Source organism: Ranitomeya variabilis, chromosome 1, assembly GCF_051348905.1.
Source record: "Ranitomeya variabilis isolate aRanVar5 chromosome 1, aRanVar5.hap1, whole genome shotgun sequence".
NCBI lineage: Eukaryota > Metazoa > Chordata > Amphibia > Anura > Dendrobatidae > Ranitomeya > Ranitomeya variabilis.
Window position 1 is genome coordinate 606,649,602 of NC_135232.1, and position 14,599 is coordinate 606,664,200.

General features: G+C 43.9%; 2 protein-coding genes across 3 annotated transcripts in view; one reads left to right on the forward strand and one right to left on the reverse strand.

Annotated features, from left to right (window-relative positions):
- LOC143770385 (SLAM family member 8-like) lies at positions 1–5,976 on the forward strand. Of its 2 annotated transcripts, none has more exons than XM_077259991.1 (5): positions 1–359; positions 1,630–1,956; positions 2,064–2,357; positions 4,180–4,305; positions 5,446–5,976. In XM_077259991.1, exons 1-5 carry the CDS (start codon positions 305–307, stop codon positions 5,583–5,585), a joined length of 942 nt encoding a protein of 313 aa, XP_077116106.1. In that variant the 5' UTR covers positions 1–304; the 3' UTR covers positions 5,586–5,976. The 2 variants fall into 2 exon arrangements, with proteins under 2 accessions (XP_077116106.1, XP_077116114.1); XM_077259999.1 differs by lacking the exon at positions 1–359 and adding an exon at positions 398–785 and having other exon boundaries at positions 5,446–5,975.
- The window catches only part of LOC143770399 (low affinity immunoglobulin gamma Fc region receptor III-A-like), a 23,299-nt gene continuing 14,672 nt past the window's right edge, over positions 5,973–14,599 (reverse strand). The window contains exons 6-8 of the mRNA XM_077260011.1: positions 8,986–9,057; positions 8,563–8,588; positions 5,973–7,581 (exon numbers count right to left, since the gene is read on the reverse strand). Coding sequence (XP_077116126.1) covers positions 7,531–7,581; positions 8,563–8,588; positions 8,986–9,057 — 149 coding nt within the window. The 3' untranslated portion in view covers positions 5,973–7,530. The remainder of the gene's footprint in view (positions 7,582–8,562; positions 8,589–8,985; positions 9,058–14,599) is intronic.

Sequence of the window (14,599 nt, forward strand, 5' to 3'; positions counted from 1 at the left end):
GTAGAAAAATAGATTAGTCAGGAAAGATCATATATATGACAGGTCCACTTTAAGTAAAATACGTTGGGGGTTTTTGTACATTTTTGGACCTGTGTCAATAACCACAAGTGGAGTTCCCCTATTCAGCTCTGACCTATTTGCTGGTCATGAGTTAAGAGAAAAGCTGGGGGAAGCTGGGAATCTCCTTCTGCACACATCTCCTGTAATTAGAGGGGATTTTGGGGTGGATATTGAAACTATGGGATGATTGAAAGGAAGAGTCAGTAGCCATGAAGCCTCAGATCTGGTCACACGCAGCACATCTATGACCACAAGGATGGATCTGTCGCTGCTGTCACTGATTTTGATTTTGCAAGCCGGTAAGTGAAACGGAGTGTTACAAGCTCATTTTGAGGAATTTAGGAGTCATATTACACATAAGCTAAGCTGACTGAGAGCAGAGAACAACTGAATATAGCTAGGAACTCATAGAAATTCGGGAACCAGGGCACCAGACAGCCTCCTTTTTAGTAACTTTGTTAGTGTAACCACTGTGCCGTGGTCCGAGGAGAGACTGGAGGAGGAGGAGGAGGAGAGACTAACTAGTTGAACACCTGACTCTTCCCTAAAGCCCCTGATGTTGAGGTTAGACTTGGTTCCAGATGGGAACCAGGTGCTGCAGTATGACAGACCTCTGACGCACGGCAGCTGACTCCCAAGGGGCCAGAAGATTGAACGGCCCAGAAGGAAAGTTCAGCTGGTACAGGCAGGCACGGAAGAAACACACAGCAGGTACTGGAAGACAGGTAAAGGCAGGGAATGGTAGGGACTGGCAAGTGCTGGCATATACAAGAGACCTGAGAGCTAGCAAGCATGCAATCAAGGCAGAGATAACACATTGCTCAGGCACCTCTCATCAGGAGGAATTGCCTTAAATAATAAGTGTCTCCCAGCCATTAGCTAGATGGTATTAACCTCTAATCTTAAACCGTGACGTGGTGGAATGGCTTTACATTTTTGGTGCGGCCTGCCTTTTTTTTTGCGGAACATTACATTCATGTAGTTCCTCATGGTTGTGTGTCCACAGTTCTTCTCAGCCCTTATCCCCATGTACATCACTTGACAAATGGTAAGCTTTTAATATTAGAGGTTAGGATTGTCCTGAATAGGGTCACCGTGACATGGTGTGATGGATTTAACATTTTTTTTAATCAAAATTATGTAAGCTAAGTACCCTATATATTATTTTCATGCACTATTGCTGTTCATTTATTTACTGCATGGTATTTGCTTATTATGTTTTATCCTGGGTTTTGAGAATTAGGATGGGGTTAATGTTTTCAGGCCTGGAAGTCACATAAGTAATAGCTAAGGCTCACAAAAACACACTGAAATAAAGACTTGCTGAGAGGTTTGACTAAGCTTGGTTGTTACAGTTAGTATATTTACTTATTGCAAAGGTGTGAATTATGTTCTTTGCTAATTTTATGCACATATTCAAGGCTATAAATAAATGGACATTCCAGAAAGTTTTGGAGAACACAAGCCCTTTGTTCTCACCATCTTTAAACTGAATCTCAGAAATTTTGGGAGTTAGAACTTTTCCAACAAATGTATATACCGTATTTATAGCTTTGTTGTTTTATACAGGCACCCTTTGTAGAATGGAAACAGTTACCCAGATAATAGGAAGGAGAGGAGGAGCCATACACCTGCCACTCATTGTACCACCTGAATTCAATACCAGAGATGTCTTCTGGAGACACTTGTCCCCAACGGACCACTTGGTGGCTTCCTTTTCCAGAGGTTCTTTTGATATAACATATCAGTCTTGTTTTTACGGGAGGGTTCAGCTTCTTCACAACTTTACTTTGGTTATACTAAATCTAGAGCTGAAGGATGTCGGGCTATTCACCAGCCAAATGGTGGACACCAATGGCCACATGAGACTTCATCAGTTCCACCTTACAGTCTATGGTGAGTGGTCAACTTGAAAGTTCTAGTCATAAATTTTATACTGTATGTTGGAATAACATTGACGTCTATGTAATTAGAAGGCTAAAAATCCATGTCCTTACTTCTAGAAATGGTAGTGAAGCCAGAGATTCAGGTGTACACTTCCAGAGGAATCATGGGTTGTTCCGTGTTTTTGGCTTGTAATACCTCCACGGGAAGCAATGTGACATACAGCTGGATGACAGACACTGGACAAGGCCAACCTCTGAACAGAACCTATTCGTTACACGATGATAGTCGCCTGCTTAACGTTCTCTTGACTTCAAGTGACCAAGAGGTTTCCTTCATATGTTTAGTAACGAACTTGGTGAGTCAAGAAGAAACCATCATAGCACCATGGACTCATTGCTCCTTAATACAAGGTAAAGTGAACAAGGTCTACTTGTCCTCATCCTCGACAAAACTTTAAAAACCCCTTCTGTTGGTGAAGATACTAATATTTAGCAGACAGAAACTGTTCCAATTCTCGTGTTTTTTTTAACTTGACATCCATTCTTATTGAGTTGGCTTTCTTAATCTGCATTCTGCCAGCCCTATAAGTGCTAGAACTTAATTTCCCTCACTTCAAAGGAGGCATTGCTCTTGTCATTGCCTGTCCTTCCTTTGTTGTGTCCATAGATCTACAGTCTTAAGGGCATCATGTATCTCTTAGGGTACTGTCACACCGTGCAATTTTCGTCGCTACGACGGCACGATCCGTGACGTCGCAGTGTCGTATGAGTATCGCTCCAGCGTCGTAGACTGCGGTCACACTTTGCAGTCACGGCGCTGGAGCGATGCCGAGGTTCGCTGGTAACCAGGGTAAACATCGGGTTACTAAGCGCAGGGCCGCGCTTAGTAACCCGATGTTTACCGTGGTTACCAGCGTAAAAGTAAAAAAAAAAAAAACGTACATACTCACCATCTGATGTCCGTCAGGTCCCTTGCAGTCTGCTTCCTGCTCTGACTGAGTGCAGCCGTACAGTGAGAGCAGAGCGCAGCGGTGACGTCACCGCTGTGATCTGCTCTCACTTTCCGGCCGGCGCTCACAGTCAGAGCGGGAAGCAGACGGCTAGGGACCTGACGGACATCAGATGGTGAGTATGTACGGTTTGTTTTTTTTAACTTTTACGCTGGTAACCACGGTAAACATCGGGTTACTAAGCGCGGCCATGCGCTTAGTAACCCGATGTTTACCCTGGTTACCAGCGAACGCATCGCTGGATCGCTGTCACACACAACGATCCAGCGATGACAGCGGGAGATCCAGCGACGAAAGAAAGTTTCAAACGATCTGCTATGACGTACGATTCTCAGCAGGGTCCCTGATCGCTGCTGCGTGTCAGACACTGCGATATCGTAACGATATCGCTAGAACGTCACGAATCGTACCGTCGTAGCGTTCAAAATTGCACTGTGTGACAGTACCCTTAGGCCGGAGACACAGTGGTGCGAGATACGGCCGAGTCTCGCTGGTTAAAAGCAAGCTGTGGCACCTGCACTCCGGAGCGGAGCGTGCAGCTCCATGTATTGCTATGCAGCTGCACGCTCCGCTCCGGAGTGCCGGTGCCACAGCTTGCTTTTAACCAGCGAGACTCGGCCGTATCTCGCACCAGTGTGTCTCCGGCCTTACACTGAGAGTCCACATGGTGCTGGTGGGTATTGGGGATTGGAGTAGAAATGATGATAGTGCCAACACTGGGGTAAAAGGATCTGATTTTAATTCTTGCTATGGAGATGTCCTTTTTGCTAAACTCTTCTGACACACAGAGGGGGATGACAGGGAATAATCCAAGACAATAGCTAAAAACAGGGTATATTGATACTCTCCTTTGAGACGTTTATGCTATGTTATTATATGCAGTCACCAATGGTTGTGATGTGAATTACTCAAGGATTTTACTAGCATGTCTCAATTTTGTAGTGAATTTGGGTTATAAGAGATTGGAAGTCTTAATGAAATTTGAGGAAAGGTAATGGTGGAGAAATCGGTAGCAATACAACATTGTTCTGATTGTTTGATTGTTCGTTCTCCCAAATCTTCTTCCAATGTACAGAAATACACATTGGATGTCACCTAATCTTTCCGCAGTGTACAATCTAAACTTTTCTTCCATAAACCTTCCATATGAAGTTTTTGGCGAACCATCTTAGAGGACATATATATTATTTCTATACCTCACTCAGATCATTTTCTCCATACAGAATCAGACGCTCCTTCCTCCAGTGGTAAAGTCTTCTTGATTATTGGGATTTTTCTTCTGGCCTCATTTGCTTTCATGATGTTCTCAGTCTTCTTATTGACCAGAGTCTCAAATAAGAGAATCCCTGGTAGGTATCGCAAAACTTCTGTAACTCCGTAACTAGTGTGTTTCCATCAATATGCCATAAATCTCTAAAATGGGATGACCCTTTTCGATGCACATGTTTCTCGCCGATATCAATCTGGACCTTTTGTATTTGAGCAGTGGTCCTAGTCCTACCCATTGTGTTATGCATCATATGGGTCTCTCATATGTTAAGAGCTTTAAAATATGATCGTACTAATAACTAGTTCAAGGATACATTGAATAGTTCAGACTTTTAGTGCCATTGTGCTGAATAATTTCTGTTACTATGTCTAAAGAAATATCTAAAGAATTCAGAGCAAAGGTCTCTTCAAAGTTTTCTCTTCTGCTGACCAGTCTATTCTGGGGAAAGCTCCTCTTTATTGACAGTTCAATTTTTGGGGGAGGATCTTGCTGAAAGGTCTATTCTGGGGAAGACTCCTTTTCCGCTGATAGTTCTCTTGTTGGGAAGACTCCTCTTATAGTGATAGATAGGTCTCTTCCAGGGAAGGCTCTTCTGTTGGCAGGCCTGTTCTGAGGAACACTCTTCTGCAGTCATTTCTGACAGTGCTTCTCCATGGAAGACTCTCTTTCTGCAGACAGGTCTCTTTTACGAAAGCTTCTTTTCTGCTGACAGGTCTCTACCTGGGAAGGCTCTTCTTCTGCTAATAGGTCTCTTGTGGGGAAGGCTTTTCTTTTGCTGACAGGTCTCTTGTGTTGGAAGGCTCAACTTCTGCTCTCAAGTCTCTTCTGGGGAAAGCTTCTCTTCTTCTGCTGACAGGTCTGTTCCCAGGGAAGTCTCCTTTTTTACTGACTGGTCTCTTCTGGTGAAAGCTCCTGTTATGCTGAAAGGTCTCTTCTGGGAAAGTCTTCTCTTCTGCTGAGAGGTCTCTTCCATTGAAGGTGCCTCTTCTGCTGAGAGGTCTCTTCCCAGGGAAGCCTCCTCTTTTTCTAACAGGTCCCTTCTGGGGAAGGCTCCAATTCGGCTGAGAGGTCTGTTTCATAGAAGGCTCCTCTTCTGCTAACAGTCCTCTTCCCAGGAACACTCATCTCCTGTAGTAGCTGAGACATTAGCAGAACTATGATGGCAGGTTTGTTTCGTCTGATACATGTAAAGACAAAGTCTTGTTTTTTCTGTTCACAGGTAAAAATAACATCAACAATCTAGAAGTAAAAGCTGATGAAGAAACACTGTCACAGCACCATGAAGATACCGGAGGACACGAAAATACAAGATTACAGAATTGTGATGAGATATTTCTAGAAAGAGAGACATCAGTGTAGGATAAAGAAGGACTAGGCTGAAACGAGATGGATCTGCTGATAATCACCTGTTCCATGATGTGAACAGGATAAATGGCAGAGTGCTACATTGTATCATGTGATATTCACAGCGAAACCAGTGTATCTGAGCCTGCTAGTGTGATACCTATCCCTGAGCCAGTGTATCCAAGCCTATCACATGTGATACTGTCTCAGAGAACCACACAGTACTACATTATACCCTTTAAATAGTTTTAGAAATAATTTTTGAACTTTTCTAGTGACGGTACTGTTGCATTGGAGGGTGTTTTATATTAAAATATAACTTTATTTTTCTATATATATGTTTATTTTGTTTACTATTTGTTTGTTTGTTTAAATAGCAGAAAGATCTGGATAATAAATGGAGAAAGGTCACCGGCTTCATGGTACTGTCAGCAAGGGGAATTTGAGGGAGGAAACTACAGTAAATACACTACAGCCAGCTTCCTACACGCTGCCCTCTAGTGGAAAAAAGCTGATATTTTGAAAGCATTTTTTCTCAAATTTTCATTTACTGAAGGTTTTTTTTTTAGGAAAGATTAGGAAACACAATTAATAATTTGAGAATTACAACAATTTAGGGAAGTAAATAACATCAGAACATGAAGCACAAGGATCAGGTGCAGATAAATGGCTATCAGTGGAACATAGAGGTCAGAGGAATAAAGCAGAGGAATGTAGAAGACTTTTGGATTGGAGTACAACATCTAAGAGTCTATAAGACAATCTCAATGGTGTTTCCTTCTGCTCATGGGCATCACGACATCACCAAAGATGGGTTGGAAACTAGCTGAGGGGTCATGCCGATATCTGAGAATTTGAAGAATGTGAACTGAGCCTTATAAGAGCTTGATCTTCCTATAGTGAGGGTTTGTCCACATTTGGGTACAATTGTTCTTAACTTAAATACATGCATTTAGGACTAAGAATCATTTTTATTAAAAATGTTGCATAGTTTGGCATTTCCAGACCCTGTGTTTGGCTGCAAATGAAACTTTGATGTGGTCTGCGGTCATAAATCAGCTCAGAGTTACAAACATTTACATTGGACCATAAGAGTGAACACATTGTCAATTTTTCAGTTAAGTCATTTTGCAGACAGCAATAGACAGAGCAACACCTAGGCTATAGAAGGCAAACGTTAGGTTCACTAGGTGAGGTCAACGTTCCAAATCCAAGGTCCGGGTTCGCACATGGGCGTCGGTGCAGTAGGCGGGTGTTGCACGCGGGAAACAAGTAGCAGAGTTACCTGAAGCCACAGGTGGACCACAGACATCTAGGAGCCCACAGACAGGTAGCAGAGTGACTGGACACCGCAGACAGGTATAAAAGTTACTGGTAGCTATGGGCAGACAGTAGTCCTAGAGACCGCAGACTGGTAGCAGAGTTACTAGAAGCCACAAGCAGACTGTAGATGTATTGGAGACAATGGTCAGGCAGCTGGGATGCTGGAAACTGCAGGCAGGCGGAGACATTCAGGACTCAGGAGACAATGGAAAGGAAGCTGGAATGCAGGAAGCCCAAGGCAGGAGACGTCCAGGAGACCGTGGACAGGTAGCAAGGATGCTTGAAACTGCAGGCACGTAGGCAGGCAGAAGATGTCCAGGAGACTATAGACGGGTAGCTGCAATTCTGGAGACCACGGGCAGGTGGGAGACATCCAGGAAACTGTAGATAGGCAGCTGTGCAGGTCAAGGTGCATAGAAAAACTCAGTCTTGGAAGCACTGATGTTTTAATATCAAGGCACAGGTGTGTGACTTGGCGAACCTCATATAGGTGTAGACAGATTCTCACATGGCATGCATGTAAGTAAAAAAAATATATAGTCCTATTTGACTTTGGTGCCAAGTGATCATCCACGTACATCAGGTAAAGATAATTTCTACCGAGTGGTCATTAGGGCTTCTGTTTCTACCACAGTGCCTACAGCTGACGGTCTTCTGTTATCAGGGAATATATAGTGGAGCAATCATGCTGAAAATCAGAAAAAAAATAAAATATACAAATTAATCTCTCACTGTTGGTGTCATACTTACAAAACAAAGGTAATGTTTAAATCTGAGATTAGCCATGCCGGTATTTATCCAGGGCATAAATAGTTTAGCCAAGAAAATGGTAGGACTGGGTGTATAAAGATCCTTAAAAAAAAAAAATTCTGCCTTCAAAATCATCATAAATTGTAAAATTTTGCAATTTTATGAAACAGCCTTACAAGTCCATAGTACTGTCTTTTCTACAGACAGGTATCTTATTCAGTGTAAGTCCCCTCTTTTACTATTCAGTCTTTCTTCTGAGGAAGTCTCTCTGAATGGCAGCTTGATTTTTCTTTTTTAGAAAATCTCATCTTCTAACCAGTAACTTCTTCTTCTTCTGTTCAAGTGTGGCGATCAGTTGTCTCAGGGCACTCGGCATGGTGGGAGGAAGGAGGATCAGGGTGAGGAATATCCTGGCCACACTCACGGCTACTCAGACTTGACCATGTGGAAGACAAGGTGGTGGTGGTGGAGAGTATTTTTGTTGTAGGAGTAGGGCGTCTCCTCTACTGCAGTTCATGTAGAAACCATCTAAGTTGAATATGTTCATTGTCCTGTCCTTTTCTGCAGAAGTGTCTTCTTTTTCAGATAGGTTGCTTCTTCTGAGACAGTCTCTTAACAGATTTGAAGTAACCTCTACTTCTGAAACGTCTTTATTTCTTATGGATTCTCTTCTTCTTCAGACAGATTTCTTCAGGGCAAGTGACCTCTCCTGACCAGTATCTTATTCTGACAAAGACTTTTCTTCTATCAGGTTTCTTTTGGGGAAAAATCCTTTACATGTTTGTTTTCACCTTTCCTGCATCTGGCTGCCATTTTACTATTTTGCCCGAAATGAATTGCAAAAAAATTTGATTTTTTTTTTTCAATTTGATAATTCCTTTTAATATCAATATAAATTAAGACAAATTCTCATACTTACACGTTCTGAATTTCGAGCAGGAAAACCTGGATTGAAAAAGAAAATGGACTTAAAAATCCACTTTACTGCTTAGTCCCCCCCACCAAAAAAAATAAGAAAAAATATGTGTGTAAATTCTATATATCATGTCATCATTAGAAGTTAATCTTTACCGGGGCTCAGGATATACACATGGTAGACTATAGAATTCTACCTTATCTTGTGATCAGATGGATCCATGCGGACGGATGTTCCCCGCCAGTCACAATAAAGTTACAGGTTCTAATGATTCCCTAAGAAGGAAGGAGTCAGGACCATGCTGAAATTCCCTCTATCGGAAATCTCTGCGGTTGTACACAACTTGCAGTCATGACTAAATTAAGTTACAACCAGTGGTGGAGCCAAAGTCAAGATATGAGATTATAATATAAGAATGTGGCCAACCTCCCGAGACATGATTCATATCTATGTATGAGTAACACACATCTTCTTCTGAGTAGTGTCTTCTCTCAGGTTCTGAAAGTCAGAGAAGAATAATTAGAGTGATTATGGATCTTCTGCTCTAATATAGGAAAATTGAGGTGGTAAAATTGGCTTTATTCCATTATCATTGAAAAGGTATTCCAGGATTATTACATTTTCAGATATCCACTAGATCGGAGATAACAGTTAGATTGGTGTGGATCCCAATATTTCCCCTGTTTGTCCTGGTTCCCCTTTGGCTGCAAGACCGCTGCCAGGAAGTGATGGAAGGTCATTCATGTGCCCTGCCACTTCATGGAAGTCTAAGGTAAGGAAGATAGTCCAACCTATGGTGGAAACGGTTGGGGATCAAACATCATAAGAATGGCTCTTCTGCATTTTGAGGATGACACTTTCTCTGTAGTTCCAACTATAGGTCTATCCAATGTCTGACTCATCATAGAGCTTTGAAACGTGATTAGGGTTGTTGTCAGACAAAGACACCCATTTGTGGTGAACACAGTCTCGGAGTCGATTCTTCTCATTAGTACATCTCTAATGCCCATCTCTTTGAGGTTTGACTGATAACCCGAGTCAAGTTTTAAAGCTTTATGAAAAGTCCGATATTTACTTACAGGATGTCTATTGTACTTATATGTGGCACTCCTCTCCTGAAATAGAGCTATTTTACATATCTTTCCCAGGGAGCATTGCTTTAAAGACTCCCCTATTAGTTGGATCTCCAAAAAGAATCAGCATCTTCCAAAAGCTTTAGCACAGAATGACTGTTCAAACAAAGCTCAGGCGCTCACTGTTCCCTTGCTGTGGGTGCACTGAGCGCATGTGTTCGGTTTGAACAATCATTTTGTAGATGTGCCTTCCCACCTACTTGTTTTGCATCTATTTTTACCATCCTTTTTCTTGATTTACAGCTCTGGGTCTACAGAGGGAGATAGATATAAAACAAGTAGGTGTGAAATTGCACAGAACTATTTGGCCACTGGAAGGGTGCACTGAGCGTATGTGCTTGGCATATGTGTATGTGAGCGTATATGCTTTGCATATGTGTATGTGAGCATATGTGCTTGGTTTGAACAGTCATTTTGTGCTGACAGACTCCCTTTCAGATAAGAAGATAAGATATGTATAATGAACACGATAATATAGTTATGTGAAAAAGTGTTTGCCCTAATTTCCTGCTCTGTTGCATGTTTGTCACACTTAAATGTTTCAGATCACCAAACATATTAAAATATTAGACAAAGATAACACAAAATGCAGTTTTTAAATATAGGTCTTTATTATTAAGGGAGAAAGAAATCCAAACCAACAAGGGCCTGTGGAAAAAGTGATTACCCCCCTTAAAACATAAATTTACTGTGGTTTATCACATGTTTGAGAAGCTGAGTTCACATTTCCTAGTCACATGCAGGCCCACATACTGCCACAACTGTTCTCAATCAAGAAATCACTTAAATAGGACATGCCTAACAAAGTGAAGTAGAGCAAAAGATCCTCAAAAGCTAGACATCATGCCGCGATCCAAAGAAATTTAGGAACAAATGAGAAACAAAGTACCGTATATACTCGAGTATAAGCCAACCCGAGTATAAGCCGACCCCCCTAATTTTGCCACAAAAAACTGGGAAAACTTATTGACTCGAGTATAAGCCTAGGGGGAAAAATGCAGCAGCTACCGGTAAATGTCAAAAGTAATAATAGATACCAATAAAAGTAAAATTAATTGAGACATCAGTAGGTTAAGTGTCTTTGAATATCCATATTGAATCAGGAGCCCCATATAATGCTCCATACTGTTCATTATGGCCCCATAAGATGTTCCATATTAAAATATGCCCCATATAATCCTGCATAAAGGTTAATAAAGGCCCCATAAGATGCTCCATAGACACATTTGCCCAATATAATGCTGCACAAATGCTGATTATGGCCCCATAAGATGCTCTATAAAGATATTTGCCCCTTATAGTGCTGCACAAACGTTATGGCCCTATAAGATGCTCCATACAGACACTTGCCCCATATGCCGTAGTGCCCTACAAACGTTAATTATGGCCCCATACAGACACTTGCCCCATATAGTGCTGCACAAACGTTATGGCCCCCATATAGTGCTGCACAAACATTATGCCCCTATATAGTGCTGCAGAAATGTTATAGCCCCATATAGTGCTGCAGAAACGTTATGGCCCCATATAGTGCTGCACAAACGTTATGGCCCCATATAGTGCTGCAGGAATGTTATGGCCCCATATAGTGCTGCAGGAATGTTATGGCCCCATATAGTGCTGCAGGAACGTTATGGCCCCCATATAGTGCTGCAGGAATGTTATGGCCCCATATAGTGCTGCAGGAATGTTATGGCCCCCATATAGTGCTGCAGGAATGTTATGGCCCCATATAGTGCTGCAGGAATGTTATGGCCCCATATAGTGCTGCAGGAACGTTATGGCCCCATATAGTGCTGCAGGAACGTTATGGCCCCATATAGTGCTGCAGGAACGTTATGGCCCCCATATAGTGCCGCAGGAATGTTATGGCCCCATATAGTGCTGCAGGAATGTTATGGCCCCATATAGTGCTGCAGGAACGTTATGGCCCCCATATAGTGCTGCAGGAATGTTATGGCCCCATATAGTGCTGCAGGAATGTTATGGCCCCATATAGTGCTGCAGGAACGTTATGGCCCCATATAGTGCTGCAGGAACGTTATGGCCCCATATAGTGCTGCAGGAACGTTATGGCCCCCATATAGTGCTGCAGGAATGTTATGGCCCCATATAGTGCTGCAGGAACGTTATGGCCCCATATAGTGCTGCAGGAACGTTATGGCCCCATATAGTGCTGCAGGAATGTTATGGCCCCCATATAGTGCTGCAGGAATGTTATGGCCCCATATAGTTCTGCAGGAACATTATGGCCCCATATAGTGCTGCAGGAATGTTATGGCCCCATATAGTGCTGCAGGAATGTTATGGCCCCATATAGTGCTGCAGGAATGTTATGGCCCCATATAGTGCTTCAGGAATGTTATGGCCCCATATAGTGCTGCAGGAATGTTATGGCCCCCATATAGTGCTGCAGGAACATTATGGCCCCCATATAGTGCTGCAGGAACGTTATGGCCCCATAGATGCTCCATACAGACACTTGCCCCATTTGCTGCGATAAAAAAAATAAATCACATACTCACCTCTCCGTCGCTCAGGCCCCCGCACTTTCAATAGTCACCTGCTCCTCGTTCCGGGCGCTGATCTGTCTCCAGCACTGACGTTCAGCAGAGGGCGCGCACTGACCACGTCACCGCGCCCTCTGACCTCAGCGTCACTGCTGGAGACAGATCGGCGCCCGGAACGAGGAGCAGGTGACTATCGCGCAGCACTGCGCTCCCCTCCCCGTATACTCACCTGGTCCTGCCGCTGTGTAGATCCTGCTTCCCTGACGCCGCAGCGCTTCATCCTGTACTCAGCGGTCACATGGTCCCGCTGATTACAGTAATGAATAGGCGGCTCCACCCCTATTGGAGGTGGAGCCGAATATTCATTTACTGTAATGAGCGGGACCATGTGACCGCTGAGTACAGGAAGAAGCTGAAGCTGCTGCTGCCGGCGCCGGGGAAGCAGGGACCGCGCCTGGACTAGGTGAGTATTTTTAGACAGCCCCCGCTCCCCCTCCCCTGCCGACCCCCGGTATGACTCGAGTATAAGCCGAGAGGGGCAATTTCAGCCCAAAAAAGTGGGCTGAAAATCTCGGCTTATACTCGAGTATATACGGTAATTGAGATCTATCAGTCTGGAAAAGGTTATAAAGCAGTGGTGGCGAACCTATGGCACGCGTGCCAGAGGGGGCATGCAGAGCCCTCCCAGTGGGCACGCGTGCCATCTCCTCAAAATTAGCATCACCATCACTCTCTTCAGGTCGCTCGCCATCTCCCTTATCACTAGCATTGCTCATGCGCCGTCCCATCATGCTGCAAGCAGTCACATTAGGCGCGCTCTGTACCATCAGGCCATGCTACGTCCCATCAGGTACCACTCCATCCCATCAGAAACAACAAAAAGAGAAAAAGTATGCCCATAAGAAAGGGAACACCTAAGCTTAGTAAAACATTTTTATTTAATGTCAAACAGTGAGTGCACAGAAAAACACAACAACAAGTAAAAACATTTAAAAATTAGAAATAAACCGCTATGCAGTCATGCCTTGAAATATGGGCAATGACAACCCACGACTATTCTCTCAGACTTAATACTATATACACAGGCTCAGAAAACACATATATATTCTTATAAAGTAGAAAAACTATGTATATATAACACGAAAAAAAAATTTGTATGTGTGTATATGAGAGCTAATCTACCTATTCACAGTGCCATATGGACCATAAGATGGAACAAAACCAAAATCCATGGTGTCAAAAATAGATAGATATATGAAAAGATTGTGATATATGAAGAGATCAGATCAGCGTTGAAGCGGGCAGAGGTGATTAGTATTTTTTTTATGTGAGGCCATTATACTGTATGGAGCATCATGCGTGGCTGCAGCGCCGGAGAGGCAACACCTTGTGGCAGAGGGTGTTGTGGGGGAAGATACAGTAGGGTCTCTGTCAGGGGTGGGATCCTGACAGAGGCTTGGCACCAAGAACGAACGCAACGGGACCGTGCCTGCTCCGGGTAGCGGCGGTGCCCAAGAAAGGATTAGAAGCGAGATAGATTGTGCTGAGTGAGAAACGAGATCACGCAAAGGAGACATACCAGTAGGAGTCGTGCTGTAAGACCGAAGCAACATCCTACTGAGGCGCACTACCGGTGGCCGGAACGCCGAGGGAGTAGAATAACATTCAGCTTCAAGCAATACTCCAAACAGCGGCAGGACAGTCAGTTTAAGGCGGGCTGTCTAACACATATCACCTATGCAGTCTTGGGGGGCAACTTGTGGAGAGGGGCGACTCTAGGGTCCCGGAAGAGCTCCGAGCCTACTCGTCATACGGGTGCCGTCCTAACCAGAACATCAGGGAGGGACGGAGGAGAAGAACATCATCCGAACGAGTTGTGAGGGAACATCAGAAACAGACACAACAGTTGTGGGGTACTATCCCGTAAGCACAGCAGGGGAGGACCACAACACATAGCGCTAGCAGGAAGGCACAGATTTCCACCTGCAAAGAGAACTCTGGAGGTGCCATTGGACCGGCCGGACTTGTGTAGCCTGGTGAACCGTATTCCGGACTGAGGACCCAGAGATCTTCAGTAAAGAGGTAAAGAGACTGCAACCTGGTGTCCTCGTTATTTACTGCACCGCACCACCACTACCATCCACATCTATCAGATACTGTGCGCCCTTCGGCAGGGTCACGGACCGGGGCCTAGCCACCGTGACAACCCCAGAGCAGAGACTCAGAGGCCCGGTACCGGGTACCCCTCGGCCCTGCGGCAGTGGGGGCGCTACAAATTTGGCGTCACAAACAGGATCTACTTAAGCCTGAAGAATCAGGTCATGTGTGCCTTGGAACTGTGATTTATTGTGCTTGGACTGTACTTTATTGCAAAGACTGTGCTGCGCCATTTACCGC